This window comes from Solanum tuberosum, unplaced genomic scaffold (genome assembly GCF_000226075.1).
Source record: "Solanum tuberosum cultivar DM 1-3 516 R44 unplaced genomic scaffold, SolTub_3.0 scf00282, whole genome shotgun sequence".
Taxonomy (NCBI): domain Eukaryota; kingdom Viridiplantae; phylum Streptophyta; class Magnoliopsida; order Solanales; family Solanaceae; genus Solanum; species Solanum tuberosum.
Genome location: NW_006239209.1, coordinates 243,075 through 263,764, shown reverse-complemented (window position 1 = coordinate 263,764; position 20,690 = coordinate 243,075). Strand labels below are relative to the sequence as shown.

Genomic DNA, 20,690 nt, shown 5'->3' with positions numbered 1-20,690 from the left:
CCCCCCCCCCCCCCAAAAAAAAAAAAAAAAAAAAAAAATGTGTAGTACTTTAAATTTCTATATTTGTAATTAAAAACTTAATTTTGTAAATAAAAAAGAGTATTAAAGTCTTAAACGCAATATCCTTGTAATTTTTCCTTACTTTGTTCTTCTATAATTTTTTAGTAGCTAATACAATTATTATTTTCTTTATTATTATTATATATATAACATATTAAGTAAAACATATTTTGACGAGATTTCTCCCGAGCTAATTTGGATTACATATCAATCCAATTATTAATGGACTGAAATGAAATGACCTAATAAATAAGTGAGTCAATAACTCACTCAAACTTGAATGGATTAAGCAAGTTAAGTGAATTGAGTTTAATTTTGTCACCTCTATACACCACTACGTGGTAACAAATTGAAATCCATGATAAAACAATATTCATCCAGTAAAAGAGGCCTTATCAGGTTTGCCTATATTCCCACAAGCTCATAAAAGTAGTGTCGTCTCAAGAAGATTGCGGTCTAAAGTCAAATTTCACAGAGAGGGCTTAATTTTTTTTCTTTTTATAGACATATATAAATTGAATAACAATAACATACTCAATAATCCTACAAGTGAGGTTTGGAGAGGATATGATGTACGCAAACCTTATAAAGTAAGAATGTAAACAATGAAAATATAATATCAAGTTAGAATTATAAAATCTCCCTCAAGAATTTTAGAAGTTGATATAATGATACTGAAATAGTGTTGCATTGAATTTTTTAAGTAGATATAATGATATTGAAATATCATTGACTTGTTGCGGTGCTTAAAATTTGAAAAAGACATAAAAAACTAATTTTTTTTTTGTGGACAGAACAATAAATTTTACATAATACAGAAGTATGACCATTTGGAAGACTTCACAATTATTGATCAATACATTAACAATTTAACTAGATTTGGTTGTATTAATTAATATAATAAGAAGAGCACTTGATAATTATAGTAAGCCAAATGAAGATAATAAAAAATTAATATTAACAATTTAAAACTTGATTCATTGTCTCTATTCGTATAGATTTATTATGGGAGATATGATGTTGGATGAGGCAGGACGTGGGGAGAAGAGGGTGTGTATTTCATTGAGGAACAATATGATGTACAGTTTGATTTTGTTTTGAAGGTAATGTCATTTAACATGTTCGAACAAAATATCACATTCTAAAGTGTTTAGAAATAACGCTTCAATATTATTCGCGCATCGCGCGAGCACATATACTAGCTAGTATTCATTAATAAGACAATCAAATAATGAAAGGGGAATGAAAATGTAATGACCAGTTCCATCGTTACTCAAAGGCACCTCGTGCGAAATCCTGAATATTTTATTTGAAAACTCACCGCCAATTTAAATTGGGATGATACGACAAATTTTGGAAATTGATTTCTGACTTGAGCTGATGTCATCCCTTCATAGCGAGAATTTCCTCGCGACATCGCTGCAGTGGCGTGCCAACCGATATAGTGGATCAGGCAGTGCAAAATCTCAGAAATACGAATTCTTTTATATTTATCACCTCCTTCAAGGATAAAATAGATGCGGGTTACTCTAAAAGCCTTCAAAGCTTGAAGAACTTGGAGAGGAGGGATTCTAACCGCAAGGAGGGTCAAAACTAAGGAATTCTGATCTACGTCCGTCAAGATTCACCCTTACAAAGACGGAGACTCGTGTTCTTAGTTCTTCAGCAGTTGATCGTCGCTCAGGTAGGTTAGATTTTCTTAACTGAGTAGTTAGATATGTATTTACTAGTATAGTATCGTGTAGATTGTCAGAGAAGTTCATGCATAAGTCTTCGGATACAGAGTCTAGCTGGTTGAATGTGTGGTTTACCTATAGTTTAGGCTATGATGGGCTGACTGGTTATGGTTGACGGTAGGATATGGCTAGGCGTTGTCTTAGGAAAGGTATTTGGGATGATTGTATTATGCTAGGAATATTCAAGAAGAAATCCTTCGGGTAGATAATGATTCGTTGTTTTCCAAAGTATGCAATGTGTACATGTTAACTATTGTATAGTATTATTGGTGTAATGCATGTGAGGAAAACTAAGAAACTAATATGAAATGACAAGTACTTCTTATTTATCATTTACTATCGTGTTTGTTTGAAAATAGTAATAATAACTTTTCTTTCTAAAAATCTAATTAAATACTTATAACGAAACCTTATCTAAAAAGCCAATCTTCCATTCTGCTACTCATATGTGCCTTTATCCAAGTCTTCTTCATGTGCACCTGCAACCACTACTGAGACTGGGAAGTGGAGTAATTGTGAAGACTAGCGTAGAAGTTACTAACTTTTTTTTATGGAAGCCGAGACCCCTATAGCAATGGGCCTCAGTCTAGTGAGGTTTTGCTTTTTTGGGCCACTAGTCTTCGGCCGGAGGGGTTTATTGAACAAAAAGGCCGGGGCGCAGGCTCCCGAAGAGAGAAGCCCAACGAATGTCAGATGCAAAGCCCCGTACCTCATTAAGATCATATTGGCATACTCTCCCAAAAAAGAAAGAGCAGACCCCAATCTTTAAAATTATAATATTAAACCCATAAATGAACCTTTCTTTATCTAGTCATAATAGAAGGTTGATATTGACTGTTGGAAGACTAAAGAAAAGTAGACCAAAGATAAAAATTTCCAACTCCAAGCAGAAAAGTCTCTTTTTCATTTTCATTATCTTGTCTTCAAACAATCACTCATTCTACCGATAATCTTTTGCAAGGAGGAGACACCATTTTTGTAGAGATCCACTTGCATTATTTATTATTCCCTGCGTTCCTATTTATATGTCGTCCTTACTAAAATAGATGGTTCTTAATATTTGTCATTTCACAAAATTAATGCATTGACATTATTCTTCCTATTTATTGTTATGAGTTATTGATCTTGAAAATATACATTTGATCAACATAAAAAAATTAAGTAAATAATTTATGTCAATTGATCAAATTAATTAATCAAAATAAATTAAATTTACGTTCATTGATTGAAAACTTAACTTTAAGAAAACATTAAATAAGAGTAGAATAGTAAACTTACTTAGTTTCGTAATGCACGTAAAATCTAAAATGGTGATATATAAATAGGAACGGAGCAAGAAATATTTCCTTGAGTTTCACTTCCACCATTTCGAAATTAAGGAGGGTGACACCAAATATTGATACTATATTTCCAAGAGTTAATATTATTGTGTGAGATTTTTTCTCTCACAGAAAGTAGACCTAAAGTTTGTTAACCCAAAAGGTAAGATTCAAGTCTACATTTTTACGAGACAAATAGAAACCTCACACAACTAGTCTCAATTGAATAAAAAAAATCCTTAAGTAATTACATCTACGGGAAACATTAAAAATAAAGATCAATTACACCTGAGAATCGGAGAGTGTAGTTACCCATGTCAATTACATCCTATTATTTGCTGAATATTTACATGACCAGCCAAATATGTTAGAGAGTGTAATTACACTCAATTACACCAAAACCGATAATCAAAATGACTTTACAAACATGCATTAATGTTTTTTTTGTATGCTTAATTTTCACAAATCACAACCACCCAGAGTGGAATGAATGACTAGATATTTTTTCCACACCTATTTTGAAACAATCAACGTATGCTAGAAGTAAGAATAATCAACGTATATTTATTAGCAATAAAACAAGAAACTTGTTTTGACTAGTTTCATGGACTCCAAAGAAGAAAAATCTCCTTCCGTAAACACTTTGCACTCCTTATTTTCTCTCATTCTTTCAGTAGTCAATCAACTTCTCTACGTACCATGGAAATGAAGAACACTCATTACTTTCTGCTACTCTTTTTATGCTTCAGTCTCAACAATAATCTCTGTATCGCAAGGGACACCATTTCTGCGAATGAATCTCTTTCTTATGGTGAAACTCTAGTCTCTTCAGGTGAGATATTTGAGCTTGGTTTTTTCAGACCAGGTAACTCTCTTAAATATTATCTAGGCATATGGTACAAGAACGTTATTTTATCGCAAACAGTAATTTGGGTAGCAAATAGGGATAAACCACTTGATTATGGTGCTGCTGAGATGAAAATTAGTCAAGGAAACCTGGTGCTTCATGATAGATTTCAAGGCGTAGTTTGGTCGGCACTTGCTGGAAACATCAATCCAGATATTTCAGTTACTGCACTTCTTCGTGATGATGGAAATTTGATTTTGAGTGATGTGTCAAATTCATCAACACCCTTACTACTTTGGCAAAGTTTTGATCACCCAACACACACTTTTATGCCTGGTGCTAAGATTGGATATGACAAACGTACACAAAGAAAACAGGTTTTGGTATCATGGAAGAATTCGAGTGATCCAGCACCAGGATTGTATTCTATGGAAATGGACCCAAAGAATACTCAATTTGTTTTAAAATGGAATAGGACTACAGAGTATTGGGCAAGTGGTTCATGGAATAGCCGAATGTTCAGCGCAATACCTGAGATGACGACAAACTACATACATAATTTCAGCTACATCGACAATGAGAATGAGTCATATTTTACATATTCCCTTTACAATAGTCCAATCTTATCAATATTCACCATGGGTGTCTCGGGACAAATTAAGCAACTAACATGGTTGGGTAATAGATTTCAATGGAATTTATTCTGGTCTCAACCAAGAGAATCTTGTCAGGTTTATGCTATATGTGGGGCATTTGGAGTTTGTGGTGAGGCTAATGCACCCTGCAATTGTTTGAGTGGTTTCAAGCAAAGATCAGATACAGAATGGAATTCTAATGATTACTCTGGTGGCTGTGTAAGAGACCAAAAGGTGCAGTGTAATGCAATTACTGAAGACACAGATAGTTTATGGATAACTTCAATTGTGAGAGTACCTTCTTCTCAAGATACTAATATCACAGTTGGGGAAGCCTCACAGTGTAGATCTGCATGTTTCACCGATTGCTCTTGCACTGCTTATACTTATGATGGTTCCGGTACCTGTTCTATCTGGACAGGGGGTCTGTTCAATCTGCAACAACTCAGCACAAATGAATCAGAAAGGACTATATTTGTCAAACGCGGCTCACCTGAAGGTTAGAATAGCGTAGTATAACATACTTTGATTCTTTATTTCATATTAGTACAATGTTATGAATAGAATTCCTTATTAACGTTAGCACTTAACAACAATGATTCTCCTTTCAGCTCAAACTAATGCTAAGAAATCAAAGAAACTAAAAGCAATCATTTCATCAATATCAGCTTTGATGTTTCTACTCATAGGCAGCATTAGCTACATTTACTATAGAAGAAGAATGGCAAAAAGAACAGGTATTTGCTGAATGAATCTAACTTTGGAAGATATTTTCTCTTATACCATTTTGGACTTAATTCCAAAGGTCATTCTCAATCCAATTGAGGTAATGAAATCCCTCCCACTCCCCATTTCTATTTCAGATAGTAGTAAAGGTACTCAAGGGGCACATAAATCTCACTGGCACAAAGCTGAAGGAGAAGCAAAAGTATTAATGAATGAAAACAGTGATGAAGCGATTGATGTTCCATACTTTCACTTGGAGACCATTTTGGCTGCTACAGACAACTTCTCAAATGCAAATAAGCTCGGACAAGGAGGATTTGGTCCTGTTTACAAGGTTAAAACTTCATCCCTACATCTATGTGGACTGGTATGACCGCATTGACCTATAGTAATGAGATGAAAAAATCTTGCAGGGTATCTTTCCGGGTGAAAAAGAAATTGCAGTAAAAACGTTATCCAGTCAATCAGGACAAGGCATAGATGAATTTAAGAATGAAGTGACTCTAATTGCAAAGCTTCAACATCGAAATCTGGTGAGGCTATTGGGTTATTGCATCAATGCAGCGGAACAAATATTACTTTATGAATATATGCCGAATAAAAGTTTAGATACATTCATATTTGGTGAGTTAGCCTTGTTAAGTTCTTTATTCTCAAAGTCATACATTTCTTATAATGATCTAATTTTATTGACGTACCAAACTTTGTCATGGTAACGATGCAAGATGGAACACTTTGTCAATTATTGGATTGGAAGAAACGTTATGACATCATATTGGGCATTGCACGGGGTCTATCTTATCTTCACCATGATTCACGACTAAGGATCATTCATAGAGATTTAAAAACCAGTAACATTTTATTAGATGAGGAGATGAACCCGAAAATTTCAGATTTTGGCTTGGCAAGGATTGTTGAAGGAAAAGTAACAGAAGCAAATACAAAGAAAATAGTGGGGACCTAGTAAGTATAATATTCTTTCCTGTCATTAATTTCTTACAAAAGGAGCTTGGGAGAAAATCTTATACATAATGTTTTGTTGACCTGGTGAAATCTAGTGGCTATATGTCTCCAGAATATGCATTGGATGGATTGTTTTCCATCAAATCAGATGTATTCAGTTTCGGAGTAGTCGTACTTGAGATAATCAGTGGGAGAAGGAATACTGGATTTTATCAGTCAGAAGAAGCCTTAAACTTGTTGGGCTATGTAAGTGAAGAAACTTCCCATGACTTAATTATTATATCTTCTTCTTAGCTTTGTTTCTCTGATAGAAAAATTATCACAGGCATGGAAATTGTGGAGAGAAAAAGCCGAGATACAATTAATAGAGAAGTCAATACTTGAATCATGCAACAAAAGTGAATCAATAAAGTGTATATATATTGCGCTCCTGTGTGTACAAGAAGATCCAAATCATCGTCCTAATATGTCAGATGTCATTTTAATGCTGGGAGGGGAAGGTACTAACCTTCCAACACCTAATAGACCAGCTTTTGTAACAAGGACGCACGCTTCTAGCACATCATCTTCTTCCTCCAATAAGATATACATTGTATCCAACAATCAGGTGACGATTACAGTTGAAGAAGGGCATTAGAAGGGATCAAGCAGAAGAGTAATTCTATTTTTCCCTGATGCTTTCAAATGTATAATAATTTAAATTCTTATTAGACAGAATGTGCCAAAAGAAGGTAGACGCGGTTGATTCACTATTGTATATGCTTTTTAAAGTGTTTTTTTCCAGTGTGTTTAGACAAAGCCATGCATGCCTTTTCCGGAAACTTTCTAGATACGACACAACACTTTGTAATTAGATGTGCTCATGTCAGAATTATAATTGAAAAGTGATGAGAGTGGTAAGTTTCGTCTTATTGAAGGTAAAAGGTATTGATTTGTGTTTCAAGAACTCACACCATTAGAAATATCTTACAAGGCAAATATTAGGTATGAAACATGCCTTGAAGGAAGTTTTTGAGGTGTAAGGTAACCTAAGACCATGACAAGTTTCGAAGGTTTTATGAAAATGAAGTATATATCCATATCTAGTCTTACTCCATGTCCAATACACTCATGAGTCATGTCCCATGTTATGTAATTCAAACTAAATGAAACTTATGTCCCATGCTATTCTACTTCTTAACAAAAAAATCCTTCAAGTATTTTAAACTTAACAACTTCCATCCTTTTGTTATAATTTGACACAAATTAACAGAATTCATACAAAAATATGTGCAATTCATACTACTCTCAGCAAAACTTCCTAAATCACTAAAGATTAAAAAAATCTCTTCATTTCGTGATACATCTAAAATATTATTGTGAATTCTTTTTTGCAACAACACTTGGCATTATGCAGATCTTTTTATTAGCAACTTTGTTTTAATTTATTTTTCATTTGATTTGATATTAAAAAATTACCAGTTGAAATATTTTTTTCTCATTGAATCTACAAGAAATGGTGGCGATTTGAGACTTTTACTTTTAATAATGGAGAACAAAACTCGAGTGTCATATATGAAATTCAGAATCTTGATCACTTTAAACATCAAATTGCCCAAAAAATTGTTGATCTAATTACATTTTGACTTTACAGAAGGTAAAGATGATGTGAAATTAAGCTTCAGCTTCGTTAAGTTGATAAAGGAGAAGAGTAGATCATGTCTCTTTGCAACACCATCCTACCTTTATTTCTTTTCAGCAAATAAATGTCTCAAAAAATTAATTATTTTTTTGGTGGGGGAGCTTTTTCCAACGGATAATGAAATTATGTGAAAAAAGCTTTAACAAAAGGATGAAAGTGGTTAAGTTTTAAATACTTGGGGGATATTTTCTGTTAAGAAGGATAATTTAAGGATGTAGTTTAAGTTGAGGGTATAGTTTAGGAATATTTTTGGCTAAAAACTCATACATTTTATAATATACTTCTATCTTTTTAATCAAAGTCACAAGGGATAAAGGAAAAAATGATCAAAGATACCTTTTTTACTTTCATTTATTAGTTAACTTTGTCTTTAGTTATACTATCAAACCAATTTTACTCTTATTGTTATGAAATTTAACAAATGTCCTTCAATTGGACGAAATCCCCCAAACCAAATATTAATTGAACCAATTTTACTCTTAAGATATCTTATTGATAAATTAATGATTCATTCAAGACCATCCTTGCTTCAATTACAATCAATACAAACAAATAATAGAAGAAAGAGAGACAGAATTGAACTTCAATCGATCTGACCGGAGACATCGCCGGTGACTCAAGCGAACCTCTTCTGGAGCAAAATACTAAAATTCATGCAAGTCACGCACGTCAAAGGTTAAATTGAGTCTTTGTGTTCAAGTTTTAAATTGTAAAAGTACCTACTTGTGCACTCACAAAGTTAAATATCATATTTATCCACTGAAATCAAGTTAAAGATCATGTGTATATATTATGCATATACAATATAGGGAAAAGGCATAAATTCTCCCTTGAACTTGTCTCGAAAAGTCAATTACAAGCTTAAACTGTCATGACGACCTATTACACACCTAATCTTGTTCAAAATGATATTAATTCCCCCTTCCGAAGACAATCTCAATTTTGTGTGAGAAAATGTTATACATGCGTTTTGATGAAAACGGAAATAATATTATTTTATATTTTTTAACTTTTTTCCCTTAATAATTTCTACTTTGTGTGTGTTCTTCCTCCCCACACCATACATCTCTTTATTTTTTAAATTCATTTCTTCTTCCTTCTTCATAAGTAGAAGGGGAAACGAGAAAATTTGAAGATAAAATAGGAAGTAGTCAGACGATTATGAAGTATGGAGATGTTGGTAGCGGTGATACGCCGTGGGCAACACCATTGTTGCCAGTGAAACAAATAAAAACTTTCAGATCTATAAAATTACTTTCAAATCTGTAATTTTCTTTAAAAATATCGATAATTATGGATGAAATTAAGCATTTCATTTGTATTATTTGTGCATAGTGAATAATCAAATATGCTATTGATGGCCGCTTGAGACAAAAATGACATTGTGATGGTTGGAGGTGCCGGCAAGAATAGAGAAGACGAAGATAGAACAATCATTTTCTTTCTATTTCTTTTTAGAGTTCTTCTGTAAGGGTTTGAATATGCTTTCATGGGAATAAAGTGAAGAACTTATTAATGGTGACAAAGTGAAGAACTGTTGAAGAAGAAGAAGTCAAAAGAAAGAAAAATGTAAAAGCTTTTAAAAAAATTGGAGGCCACTAATAAAAAGACAAAAAAAAAAGATTATTGACATAATTAATATACTAAAAATTATAATACTTAATTATATAATGACCAATAAGATAGTTTCACATGTTTAAATTTATCATTTTAACTTTTTTTTTTCTTCTTCTCACGCACCTTAAAGAGGGTGAAGACGCTTTCTTTGCCATGCCATCTTTTAAGGGGGTATTAATATCACTTTAAACAAAATCAGGTGTGTAATAGGTCATCAGGATAGTTAAAGCGTGTAAATAACTTTTCGGGACAAATTCAAGGGGGAATCTATGCCTTTTCCCAACAATATATACACATACAAAATCATATACATACATATAATCCTGCCTTAGAAAGAGCTATATTTAGAAAGAATTAATTTGGAAAGAAACTAATTTGAAATTTTGCAAGTTATGCTTGAGTTGTGAGTTTTGGATCAACTTCAAATGGTCATAACTTTCAGTACAGGATGAGTTAGGTAGCCCATAAGTTATCAAATGAAAGGTCTTGGAATCCTCTTTCCAACGCCACCGAGTTTGCTAAATTTCAAGCTCGTATGAGGGAGATATGCCCGTTTGAAGTTAGCATGTCCAGTTAAGGAAAGTTACCCGAATTAATGAGGGGTATTTTGGTTTTTTCCTTACCCAATCAGATTAAAACGATTTTTAGTATTATTTTGGGGTCAAATTTGATTTGAGTCAGTTTTACAAATCCTAATTCCGCTTAGGATTTTAGAAGAGAGTTCAAGAAGAGGAAAAGAGGAGAAAAGGAAGAACGATCAAGGTTCGTGCAAATTGAGGATTTGTTTCGCCAAATCGAGGTATGTAAGTTTTTCATAGTGTTGGGTTCGTTCACCCACATGCCAATCATATTTTTACATTTCCAAATTCATCCCTAGAGATTGAGGAATTAAGTTCTTGATGAGTTTCTTGATGAGTTGTTATTCATTCTTGAATCTTGATGTTTGGTTGAGTTCTTGAGATGAAGATTTTGTTAAGGGGTTGAGTAAATTGATAGTTCTCGAGTGAGTTCCGCTGGAATTGTTCTGAGTTATAGGAATTCGAGAGTTTTTACCTTAGAATTTTAGTGGGTACGAGTTGAATCAGGTTTGGGAGAAGAAGAAAAAATCGGGCATGAAATTGGCGCCCAAGTCCACGTCGCGGAATTGCTCCCCTAGAGAGAAATTTCTCTCTCCACGTCACGGAGAGAACACGGACTCCACTGTTTCAAAAGTTATTTCGCAACCAAATATTATAATTCATCTCCGTGTTGCGAACTTGCTCCCCAGACAGTGTTCTTCGACCGTTTCTCATCATTAACTATCTAAAACTCATTTAATCATCATGATATCCTTCATATCATAAATCATAACTCTTGAATTCATAATTCATAATTCAATTAAGAGTCAAGTTTTGAGAGTTCATTAGAGTCATTTCGAGAAGTCTTTTACATTGTTTTAAAACTTATTTTAAGACTTGAGCATTTGAGTTTGAGGAAGAGCAGAGTTGAGTTCATTTTCTTTAAAATGATATATGGGAACTAAGTATTCCCAAGAGTAAATGTTTTTACATTTAAGATGAGAGGAAACACCGATTTCCAAAAGAGTTCATGAGAAGTTTTTAGTACTATCACTTTTAAGAGAACTCCATTCAGAAGGGCAACAACAAAGGAACTATTGAAGCATCCATTCTTAGAGTTATTTGGGTTGAACTATTGAAACTATTGAAATGTTTTGGTTTTCTAGGTTTTATTTGGATTTTTATTTTGGCAAGATTGACTGATGTGTAAATTGTTTCAACAGTTTGAGTATTTTGATTGGTTGCACTTTCCACATGGGAAAGGTGGATTTCACGCGCACAATCAACAAAAAATATTTGTTGAAGTTTTGTGCCATGCCAGCCAATAATGTTTAAAAGGTACAAATTATAGATGGTTCAGAGATTCAATAGGAAGGTAGCATAGTTGAGGTGCCTGAGAGGAAAAATCGAACAAGTTTAGGGGTCTATTTATGTATTCCGCTTTACTTTAATGGTCTTATAATTGAACGGACCATGCACAGAGGCCATTATTTTTTGTTATAAATATTCAATTGCTAATAACCAGATCTTATGAATTAAGCTAAAACATGTATTCTTGACTCATACAAATTTAGCTGCACCATTTTTTTGGTAAACAATATCATAAGACATTACATTGATAAATCACAAATCTTTATTTTCCATTAATAATTAAATATTTGCGATTACAAATTTCCAAATACACACAATTTTATTCCGATTAAGAAAAACATAAAAGTTCCATGCCATGGCATACAATATTAAAAGCGACAGAAACGAAGACCCCACACATCCCTCAAACATCTGTGACCACAAGGTGATTTATCACACTCACAGTCAGATCCACAAGGAGGTGGGTCGATACATACCCCAATTTTCTTTGGACCAACAACATGTTGTTGATCTGCAAAAAAAAAAAAAAAAAATTAAAAACATGTTCTAATGTTCGATATATAATTTTTTGAAAAAACTGAACTAATTATAATAATATTATTTCTAGATTCACGTAAATCTAGTAGTTTTTGTTTAGGTTTTATATATATTTTAATATTTTACTAGATATTATAATTATTTGATTATGAACCTAGTTGTGAAGTTGTTATGGTATTATATATAAATATGTTATTTAATTTGTCTTCATTTTACATATGCCTTTCAACATTGGTTTTGCATAAGTACACACTTAAACTTGTATAAAGTTGAACAAATAGACGGATACGTCCTACCTAATATCCTATATGACAATTTGTGTTCTACATGGTGTCTTATGTGTATTATGCCACTTAAGACTCATGTGTCTATTTGTTTAACTTTATACTAGTTTAAGTATCTACTTGTACATATATATACCCAAAGTTGGAGGACAAAATTAAAAGACACATTTATATATTTTGAAACCGTTTCTGATTAAGTGTATTTCCAATTTGCAAATCAGAACAGTATATACCAATTTGGGAAATAAATACTTTAAAGACAATATTGATCATACCATATCGAGTTACAAACACTTGAAACACACCATCAAGTGTGTTAGAATACAGGCGTCCACTAAAAGTCAATGGACCAGGTCCCTTGACACGTTAAGAACAATAATGCAAGCAACAACAGTAAGACAAGTAAAACAACAAAAACAACGCAAGCACTTAACGTGGAAACCCCCTTGCTCTAAGGGCGGTGAAAACTACGACCTGTCCTCACAAACTTTTCAAACCAAACTCCATTTCTTCTAAATAGAGCAACGATTCAGATTACAACAACTTGCAACCTAGGAATTTACCTCTAAATCCCTTCCCCGTAAAAGTAGTATTTCCACTACAAATAGAGCAACTAAGCAATATCACAATTGCCCACTAAGCTACCTGACACAAGATAACTTAGAATTCACTAAGCAACCCACGGTTGCCCACTAACCCACCTAACACTAGATGACTTAGGATTTGACTAAGCAACGAACAATGTTGCCCACTAAACCAGTTAGACACAACTGGTTTAGACTTTTAGACGAACTGACAAAAGATCTAATTCCTTTATAGTTTAGGATTAGATTTACAACGATAAGAACTGAAGTAAAAACCTAAGACAACTAAGATACAAGTTGCTCTATATGGTCCTTGTTGCTCTTTGGTAAGTACTTCTTGAGAGAGTGGTTTTTGCCTTTTTGCTCTAAAAATCTATATTGCAAAAACTGAGGTTGTGTATGTGTGTGGAAGTCCTTATGAGAATAGACACAACCTTCAAGGCAATGCGATTGACTGAGGTTTCTGCCACACTTGGAGACCGTGCACCAAACTTGTGTACTTTTTCCAACTGTCAATTGTACGGATATGAATGACGGGGATCAGATCCCCTTACAAGGTCCTCTGTTTGTCAAATCATCAAAACTTCAAATAACATTTTCCCCCTTTTTGATGATGACAAACTCATAATGTTATATCCTCTTCATTATCCGCTTCCCCATGTCTATAAGGCACCCATTATTCCTCCTTTTGGCATCATAAAAAAGAGAGACAGTAAACCAAGATTAAAAGTAAGCATGCATAGAAAGACCATAGCTTTGAGCAACACATCATAGAAAAAGAATTAGACTGGAAGACATCACAACAAAACAGAAGTCCTTTTCATTGCACAAAGTAAACATTCAATACATTGACAATAAACTGCTAAAGAGAACCCGGGACACTGCCCACACAAAAAAAACAGGCAAGGACAAAAGATGGAGATAATTAGGAGGAAGGAGGCAGATGAGTGAGAGATCTGATGACAAAGGTAAGTCGGTCATTGGTAGAGTCATGAGCTTTGATCAACCTTTCTTGAACATCAGCAGTTTGAGTCAGAAGGGCTGTATTTTTCAGACGTAACTCTTTGACCTCTTCAGTACCAGGTCCTTCAGACTGAGCTTTGGCCAGTTATGCCTTCAATAGTGCCATTTCAGCATCCTTTTTCTGAACAAGTGTTGTTAGTTCCTCCAGTTCACGCTTCAGTTAATCTCGTTCAGCCACTAAGTGAGACATTTTACTTAGTCGTCTTATTTGACCCTCGATGCACTCACACTCGACTAAGGTATTGAGAGAAATTGATTGTTTAACTGTGCCAACAGTACCTGGTCCCAGTGAAACTTTCAGATGATCGAACACTTTTATGAGAAAGTATCCATATCTCATTCCATGCTTGCCTTTACGTTCTATCACCGTTTTGTGCATGTGTTCCAACATGAGTGCTGGCAGATTCAATGGGTCGAACTTGCAGATAGATTCCATTAGGAATAAATCTGCTGAATTGGCAACTATACGCTTCTCAGATCGAGAAAGAACCACCTTGTTCACAAACTCAAACAACAATTAGTATTCCCCTTTCATAAGCTTTTTCTGAATACCTGCACGATGCGGAAGCTTAGAGCACTCATTGGCAAAGTGTTGAGTGTAAAGTTTTCCAACCACGGACCTGATCCCTTCTCTAGGTACCTCTAGAATCTCTCCCAACAGCTCCTCATTTAGATGCATCATTTTATCTCCCACCAAAGTATAAAGACTTCCATCCTCATTGAACTCCACATTGTAATAGAACTCCATTACTTGGTCTTCATGCATTACATGAGATTTAGTCATGAACAGGTGAGTCCATGATTGAATCTCCACTAGATCCGCCAACGAGTTCATTCCAGGTTTCTTAAGGATCCTGGGGTAAAAAAATCTCCCACCCAGGACCTTCTATGCATGCAGATTGCTAACAATATCCTGCTTGGTGTCGTCCTTTCCATTTCGCTTTCTCTTGGTACCAGCACTTAACAACAATGATTCTCCTTTTCTTTTTCCTGTGTTGAGGAGTTGGTTGAGCAAAGTAAAACTTAAGCCAGAAAAGAATTCTTAAAGAGTATTAATGATAGGTTCTGAGGTCCAATGAATATTTGCATCAAAGTCCTTCAAGATAGATGTTAATATATCTGACATGGTTTTGGCTTTCTACTTTCAGATCAAACTAAAGCTAAGAAATTGATGAAGCTAAAAGCAATTCTTTCGTCCATAATAGCTTTGATGATTCTACTCATAGCCAGCTTTTGCTACATTTACTATAGAAGAAGGATGGCAAAAAAAGCAGGTATTTGATGAATGAATCTTACTCTGGAAGATATTTTCTTTTATACCATTTTGAACTTAATTTCAAAGGTCATTCTCAATCAGATAAAAGTAAAGGTACTCAAGGGGCACATATATCTCTTTGGCACAAAGCTGAAGGAGAAGCGAAAGTGTTGATGAAAGAAAACAGTGATGAAGCTATTGATGTTCCATACTTTCACTTGGAGACCATTTTGGCTGCTACAGACAACTTCTCAAATGCAAATAAGCTCAGACAAGGAGGATTTGGTCCTGTTTACAAGGTTAAAACTTCATTCCTACATCTATGTGGACTGGCATGACCGCATTGACCTATAGTAATGAGATGAAAAAATCTTGCAGGGTATCTTTCCGGGTGAAAAGGAAATTGCAGTAAAAACGTTATCCAGTCAATCAGGACAAGGCATAGATGAATTTAAGAATGAAGTGACTCTAATTGCAAAGCTTCAACATCGAAATCTGGTGAGGCTATTGGGCTATTGCATCAATGCAACGGAACAAATACTACTTTATGAATATATGCCGAATAAAAGTTTAGATACATTCATATTTGGTGAGTTAGCCTTATTAAGTTCCTTATTCTCAAAGTCTTACATTTCTTATAATGATCTAATTTTATTGACCTACCAAATTTTTTCATGGTTATGATGCAAGATGGAGCACTTTGTCAATTATTGGATTGGAAAAAACGTTATGACATCATATTGGGCATTGCACGGGGTCTATCTTATCTTCACCATGATTCACGACTAAGGATCATTCATAGAGATTTAAAAACCAGTAACATTTTATTAGATGAGGAGATGAACCCGAAAATTTCAGATTTTGGCTTGGCAAGGATTGTTGAAGGAAAAGTAACAGAAGCAAATACAAAGAAAATAGTGGGCACCTAGTAAGTATAATATTCATAGTGGGGACCTAGTAAGTATAATATTCTTTCCTGTCATTAATTTCTTACAAAAGGAGCTTGGGAGAAAATCTTATACATAATGTTTTGTTGACCTGGTGAAATCTAGTGGCTATATGTCTCCAGAATATGCATTGGATGGATTGTTTTCCATCAAATCAGATGTATTCAGTTTCGGAGTAGTCGTACTTGAGATAATCAGTGGGAGAAGGAATACTGGATTTTATCAGTCAGAAGAAGCCTTAAACTTGTTGGGCTATGTAAGTGAAGAAACTTCCCATGACTTAATTATTATATCTTCTTCTTAGCTTTGTTTCTCTGATAGAAAAATTATCTCAGGCATGGAAATTGTGGACAGAAAAAGCTGAGACACAATTAATAGAGAAGTCATTACTTGAATCATGCAACAGAAGTGAAGCAATAAAGTGCATAAATATTGCGCTCCTGTGTGTACAAGATGATCCAAATCATCGTCCTAATATGTCAGATGTCATTTTAATGCTGGGAGGGGAAGGTGCTAACCTTCCAACACCTAATAGACCAGCTTTTGTAATAAGGACACATGCTTCTAGCACATCTTCTTCTTCCTCCGATAAGAAATACATTGTATCCAACAATCAGGTGACGATTACAGTTGAAGAAGGACGTTAGCAGGAATAGTGAAGCCATTTAATTTGCATGGAATGGGCTAGGAGTGACACTAGGATTTAATGACGAGCAATATTGTACTGCTTAATCCCTAGTTGACCTCTACTTTGGTCCTAAGAGTCTACGGATAATTGTGCGTTGGTACTTGGTCAATGTCCTCTCTATAATAGTAAGGACAAAAGGTGGAAAACTTACAAGTATTTGTACTCAAAAACATATATAATTTTGCTTTAGAACGTAGTAGGCCTTAGCAATCAAGTACAAGAGTAATTCGATTATCCCTGATGCCTTCAAATGTATATAATATTACAAATTCTTATCAGCAATGTAAATTCTCTTTCTTATTCAGTATGTCATTGGCCCAACCCCACCTCACTCAAGAGAGAGAAAAGTTTGTCCAGAATATGCATGCATTGAGGAAAGAAACAAAGAAAGGAGTTGCAATTAAAGAATAAAACCGCAAAACAAAAGTCTGAAGTATTAAGGTGCAAAAAAAAAGAAAAGATAACGCAGTCGATTCAGTATTGTATATGCTTTTTTAACAAACTGTGTTTATTTAAAGCCACATTGTTGAAACTTGTATTACTAATAACTTTTTCTGCAGTCTTGTTTGCCCGGTATGTGTAACAGTTACTATAAAATAAGTTTCTTCAATGAAATTTAATCTCTTTAGTTCAAGTGATCTCTTTAGAAGATGTTGATCGGTATGTATGGCTTAACAGTCTACCTAGGTTCAAACCAGTGGCTCAGAATCATCTTCAGTCTTCATTTCGATAGAAACAAAATTTTCTTCCAATTACTTTTAATTAAAGACATAAGAAATCACATTACAATAACTACTGCAAGTAGTGATTTGAATAGATTCTACAACAACAAGAGTTGGAGCACTTACAGTTGAGAGCAGACTGTTCAATATCCTGAATTGGGATATTGTGATGAACAATTCCAAGAGTCTGGAATGTTCTATGAACTTAGAGAAGATGAAATTTCAATGCATTCGTTAATTAATCCAGTGAGATCTACATATACAAGAAACAGGAAAGCATCTTCTAACTACCCTAACTAACTCGTACCTAACTAGTCCTCTAGACTGACTTATGTGATCCCTTCTTTAATACAGACCGATCGGACCAATAATTTTTGAAGAGTTCATTTTCAATCCTGTTAGCAGTAGGGTATATTCCAGTCTACAAATAACGACTTGAATTCGGATTGGAGACCCCCCACAAACAAATGGAGATCCCTACCATACCAAAACTTGCAATTGCTGATGGAAAGTAGCTCATTTCAATGGCAAATTTTATGTTTCCCATTCTAAGTTTTTGAATGGGCTGAAGGATCAAGGGACGCAACACTAGGAATATGCAGCCCCCTATCAAATGGATTGTTTGGACTGAATTTAGATAGATTAAACTGGGTTGAGTTAATAAATAGGCTTAAGTCATCTATAACCCCTCAAAGTTGCCTGTATAATTCACTTAGACATATCAACTAGGACAAATACCTATTAAACACCTCTACTCACTCGAATTTGAACCATTTAGACACTTTTTACACACGTGGCACAAAAAATGTGATTCACATCTTGGTGAGAGCGTGAAATTAATATTTTAACATTTTCCCTTTTCCTTTCCAATTTTTTTTTTCTCATTATTTTTTTTTAACAATTACAATCTTTTTATTTTTCTTCTCTTTCAAGACCATACACTTGCTGCAATCATTTTTCTTCACAAATCCATGGCCATTTTTTTTTTACAAATTTCCTGCTTTCTTCTTCTTCTTTTTTAAATATTCTTATCATTGTCTACTTTCGTATGGATATCACCATCCACAATCTTTTATCGGAAAAATGGAGATGTCTTATTTGCTGGAAAAAATGGAAAGCATCTGCATCTTCTTTGTCGGAAAAAATGAAGATCATTATTCGAATATTTTCTCTCTCCCTCTTCACCTCTCCCGCCACACACCACCTTGACCCACACCCCTTCTTACTTACAAACCGAAGTAGAAACAGAAAAAAACAAAAAACAAATTTGAAATCAAAATAAACAAAGGAAGAATAGATCTTTTAAGAAAGGAAAAATGCATAAGTACCCCCAGTTTATGCCCAAAATCCCTGAGACACACTTAATCTTTACTAAGGTCCTATTATCCTCCGAACTTATTTTATATATAATTTTCTACCTCTTTTCGGCCTACGTGACACTATCTTGTGGGCCCAGCGCGTGTTGACAATTTTTTCAAGGATAGTGCCACGTAGGTCGAAAAGGGGTAGAAAATTAATTATAAAATAAGTTCGGGAGGGTAATACGACCTTAGTATTGTATAAGTATGTCTCTGAGATTTCGGGAGTACTTATGCATTTTCCCTTTAAGAAAACACTATCAATTTAAATGGAAATAAGAAAGAAGAAATAAAAAGAAATAAAAATGACAAATTCATACATAATATATGTTAAAACCTCTAATTTTTCTAAATGGAGAATTAACAATGGTGGAGCTGTTAGAGAAAGAAAAGGAGAGGCTTGCGGTGGAGTGGGGTGGAGTGGGGTGCGGGGGTGGGTGAGGGGGTGTATAATTTCTTTCCTTTTTTTAGTTTATTTTTTTTAAAGTTTAAAGTCTTTTCCTTTAAGATTGACTTGTTTATATTTAAAATTCATTTTTATAATTATTTTAAAATAAAATGCCACATGTCTTCATTTGATTTGCTATTTTGCCACATCATATGCATGTGTATTACACACATTTTCGTTTTTGACTAAGTGTCAGAAAAATATTCAATAGGTATTTATTTTTTAAGGTTGGAGTGTCTAATAGGAAACAAGGTTTGTTGAAGTGTCTAAATGAATTATACGGACAACTTTAAGGGGCCACAGATGACTTAAGCCTAATAAATATGTTATTTCGGCTGAAATGGGTTAAAATATGGGTACTCAACTCGCTCAATTTGTATTACTCTACATTTTAATTACTTTATCTCTTTTATTAAAAATTTAAGGGAAAATGCATAAGTACCCCTCTAACATATGCCCAAAATCCCTAAGACACACCTAACCTTTAATAAGGTCCTATTACCCCTTCGAACTTATTTTATATATAATTTTCTACCCCTTTTGGGCCTACGTGGCACTATCTTGTGGGCCCAGCGCGTGTTGACAATTTTTTCAAAGATAGTGCCACGTAGGCCGAAAAGGGGTAGAAAATTATATATAAAATAAGTTCGGGAGGGTAATAGGACCTTAGTAAATGTTAGGTGTGTCTCTGAGATTTTGGGCATAGGTTGGGGGGTACTTATGCATTTTCCCAAAATTTAATAAAATTATTATTTCCTTTTATTATGGCTATATATAACATATTAAATAAAAATATATTTTGATAAGATTTCTCATGAGTTAATTTGAACTACATAGTAATTTAATTTTTAATGGGATGAAATGGATTGACCTAATGAATAGGTAAATCAATAACTCACTTAAACTTGAGTACATTGAGCAAGTTAAGCTATAGATTTTACGTAAAGTAATATGTATGATCGTTCGGGAGACTTCAAAATATTCAATAGGCATAATACATAAACACGATCCTTAACTTGACTTCAGCGAACAACTAGGCCCTCCAACTTTGAGTGTGCACAAATAGACACATAAACTTGTATATAATTAAACAAGTAGACACACGTGTCCTACATGACATAGTACACGTAGGACGCAAAATTGGCATGTAGGGTGCCATGTAGGACGAATTTAATGTGTCTATTGTTCAATTTTATACAAATTTAAATGTCTACTTCTGCACACTCAAAATTAAGGTTCATAGTTATCAGTTGACACCAAGTTAATAGTCATGTTTATGTATTATGTCTATTAAATAATAAGATAACAAAATAGTGAAAGAAGAATGAAAAA

General features: G+C 34.0%; 3 protein-coding genes across 3 annotated transcripts in view; all 3 read left to right on the top strand.

The window, feature by feature from the left end:
- Positions 1 to 6,923, top strand: part of LOC102598425 (uncharacterized) — a 15,112-nt gene extending 8,189 nt beyond the window's left edge. Inside the window, exons 9-15 of the mRNA XM_015314237.1 lie at positions 3,716 to 5,096; positions 5,209 to 5,334; positions 5,461 to 5,657; positions 5,737 to 5,947; positions 6,049 to 6,286; positions 6,382 to 6,532; positions 6,612 to 6,923. Of these exons, the coding sequence (XP_015169723.1) occupies positions 3,716 to 5,096; positions 5,209 to 5,334; positions 5,461 to 5,657; positions 5,737 to 5,947; positions 6,049 to 6,286; positions 6,382 to 6,532; positions 6,612 to 6,923 (2,616 nt within the window). The remainder of the gene's footprint in view (positions 1 to 3,715; positions 5,097 to 5,208; positions 5,335 to 5,460; positions 5,658 to 5,736; positions 5,948 to 6,048; positions 6,287 to 6,381; positions 6,533 to 6,611) is intronic.
- A 6,861-nt stretch (positions 6,924 to 13,784) lies between these two features.
- LOC107062947 (G-type lectin S-receptor-like serine/threonine-protein kinase At4g03230) lies at positions 13,785 to 16,111 on the top strand. The gene is made up of 2 exons (XM_015314245.1): positions 13,785 to 15,494; positions 15,574 to 16,111. The coding sequence occupies exons 1-2, from the start codon at positions 15,222 to 15,224 to the stop codon at positions 15,877 to 15,879; spliced, it is 579 nt and encodes a 192-aa protein (XP_015169731.1). The 5' UTR covers positions 13,785 to 15,221; the 3' UTR covers positions 15,880 to 16,111.
- Positions 16,112 to 16,172: 61 nt separating this feature from the next.
- LOC107062948 (G-type lectin S-receptor-like serine/threonine-protein kinase At4g03230) lies at positions 16,173 to 17,182 on the top strand. Its single transcript, XM_015314246.1, has 2 exons — positions 16,173 to 16,398; positions 16,478 to 17,182. The coding sequence occupies exons 1-2, from the start codon at positions 16,255 to 16,257 to the stop codon at positions 16,787 to 16,789; spliced, it is 456 nt and encodes a 151-aa protein (XP_015169732.1). The 5' UTR covers positions 16,173 to 16,254; the 3' UTR covers positions 16,790 to 17,182.
- Positions 17,183 to 20,690: the final 3,508 nt, after the last annotated feature.

What these genes read in the sequence shown, in the direction of transcription:
- LOC107062948 (XM_015314246.1), top strand. Translation starts at nt 16,255, where the DNA reads ATGTCTCCAGAATATGCATTGGATGGATTGTTTTCCATCAAATCAGAT. An exon ending in CCTTAAACTTGTTGGGCTAT is followed by an intron (nt 16,399 to 16,477) that starts GTAAGTGAAGAA and finishes AAATTATCTCAG; the next exon opens with GCATGGAAATTGTGGACAGA.
- LOC107062947 (XM_015314245.1), top strand. Translation starts at nt 15,222, where the DNA reads ATGAATGAATCTTACTCTGGAAGATATTTTCTTTTATACCATTTTGAA. An exon ending in GATTTGGTCCTGTTTACAAG is followed by an intron (nt 15,495 to 15,573) that starts GTTAAAACTTCA and finishes AAAATCTTGCAG; the next exon opens with GGTATCTTTCCGGGTGAAAA.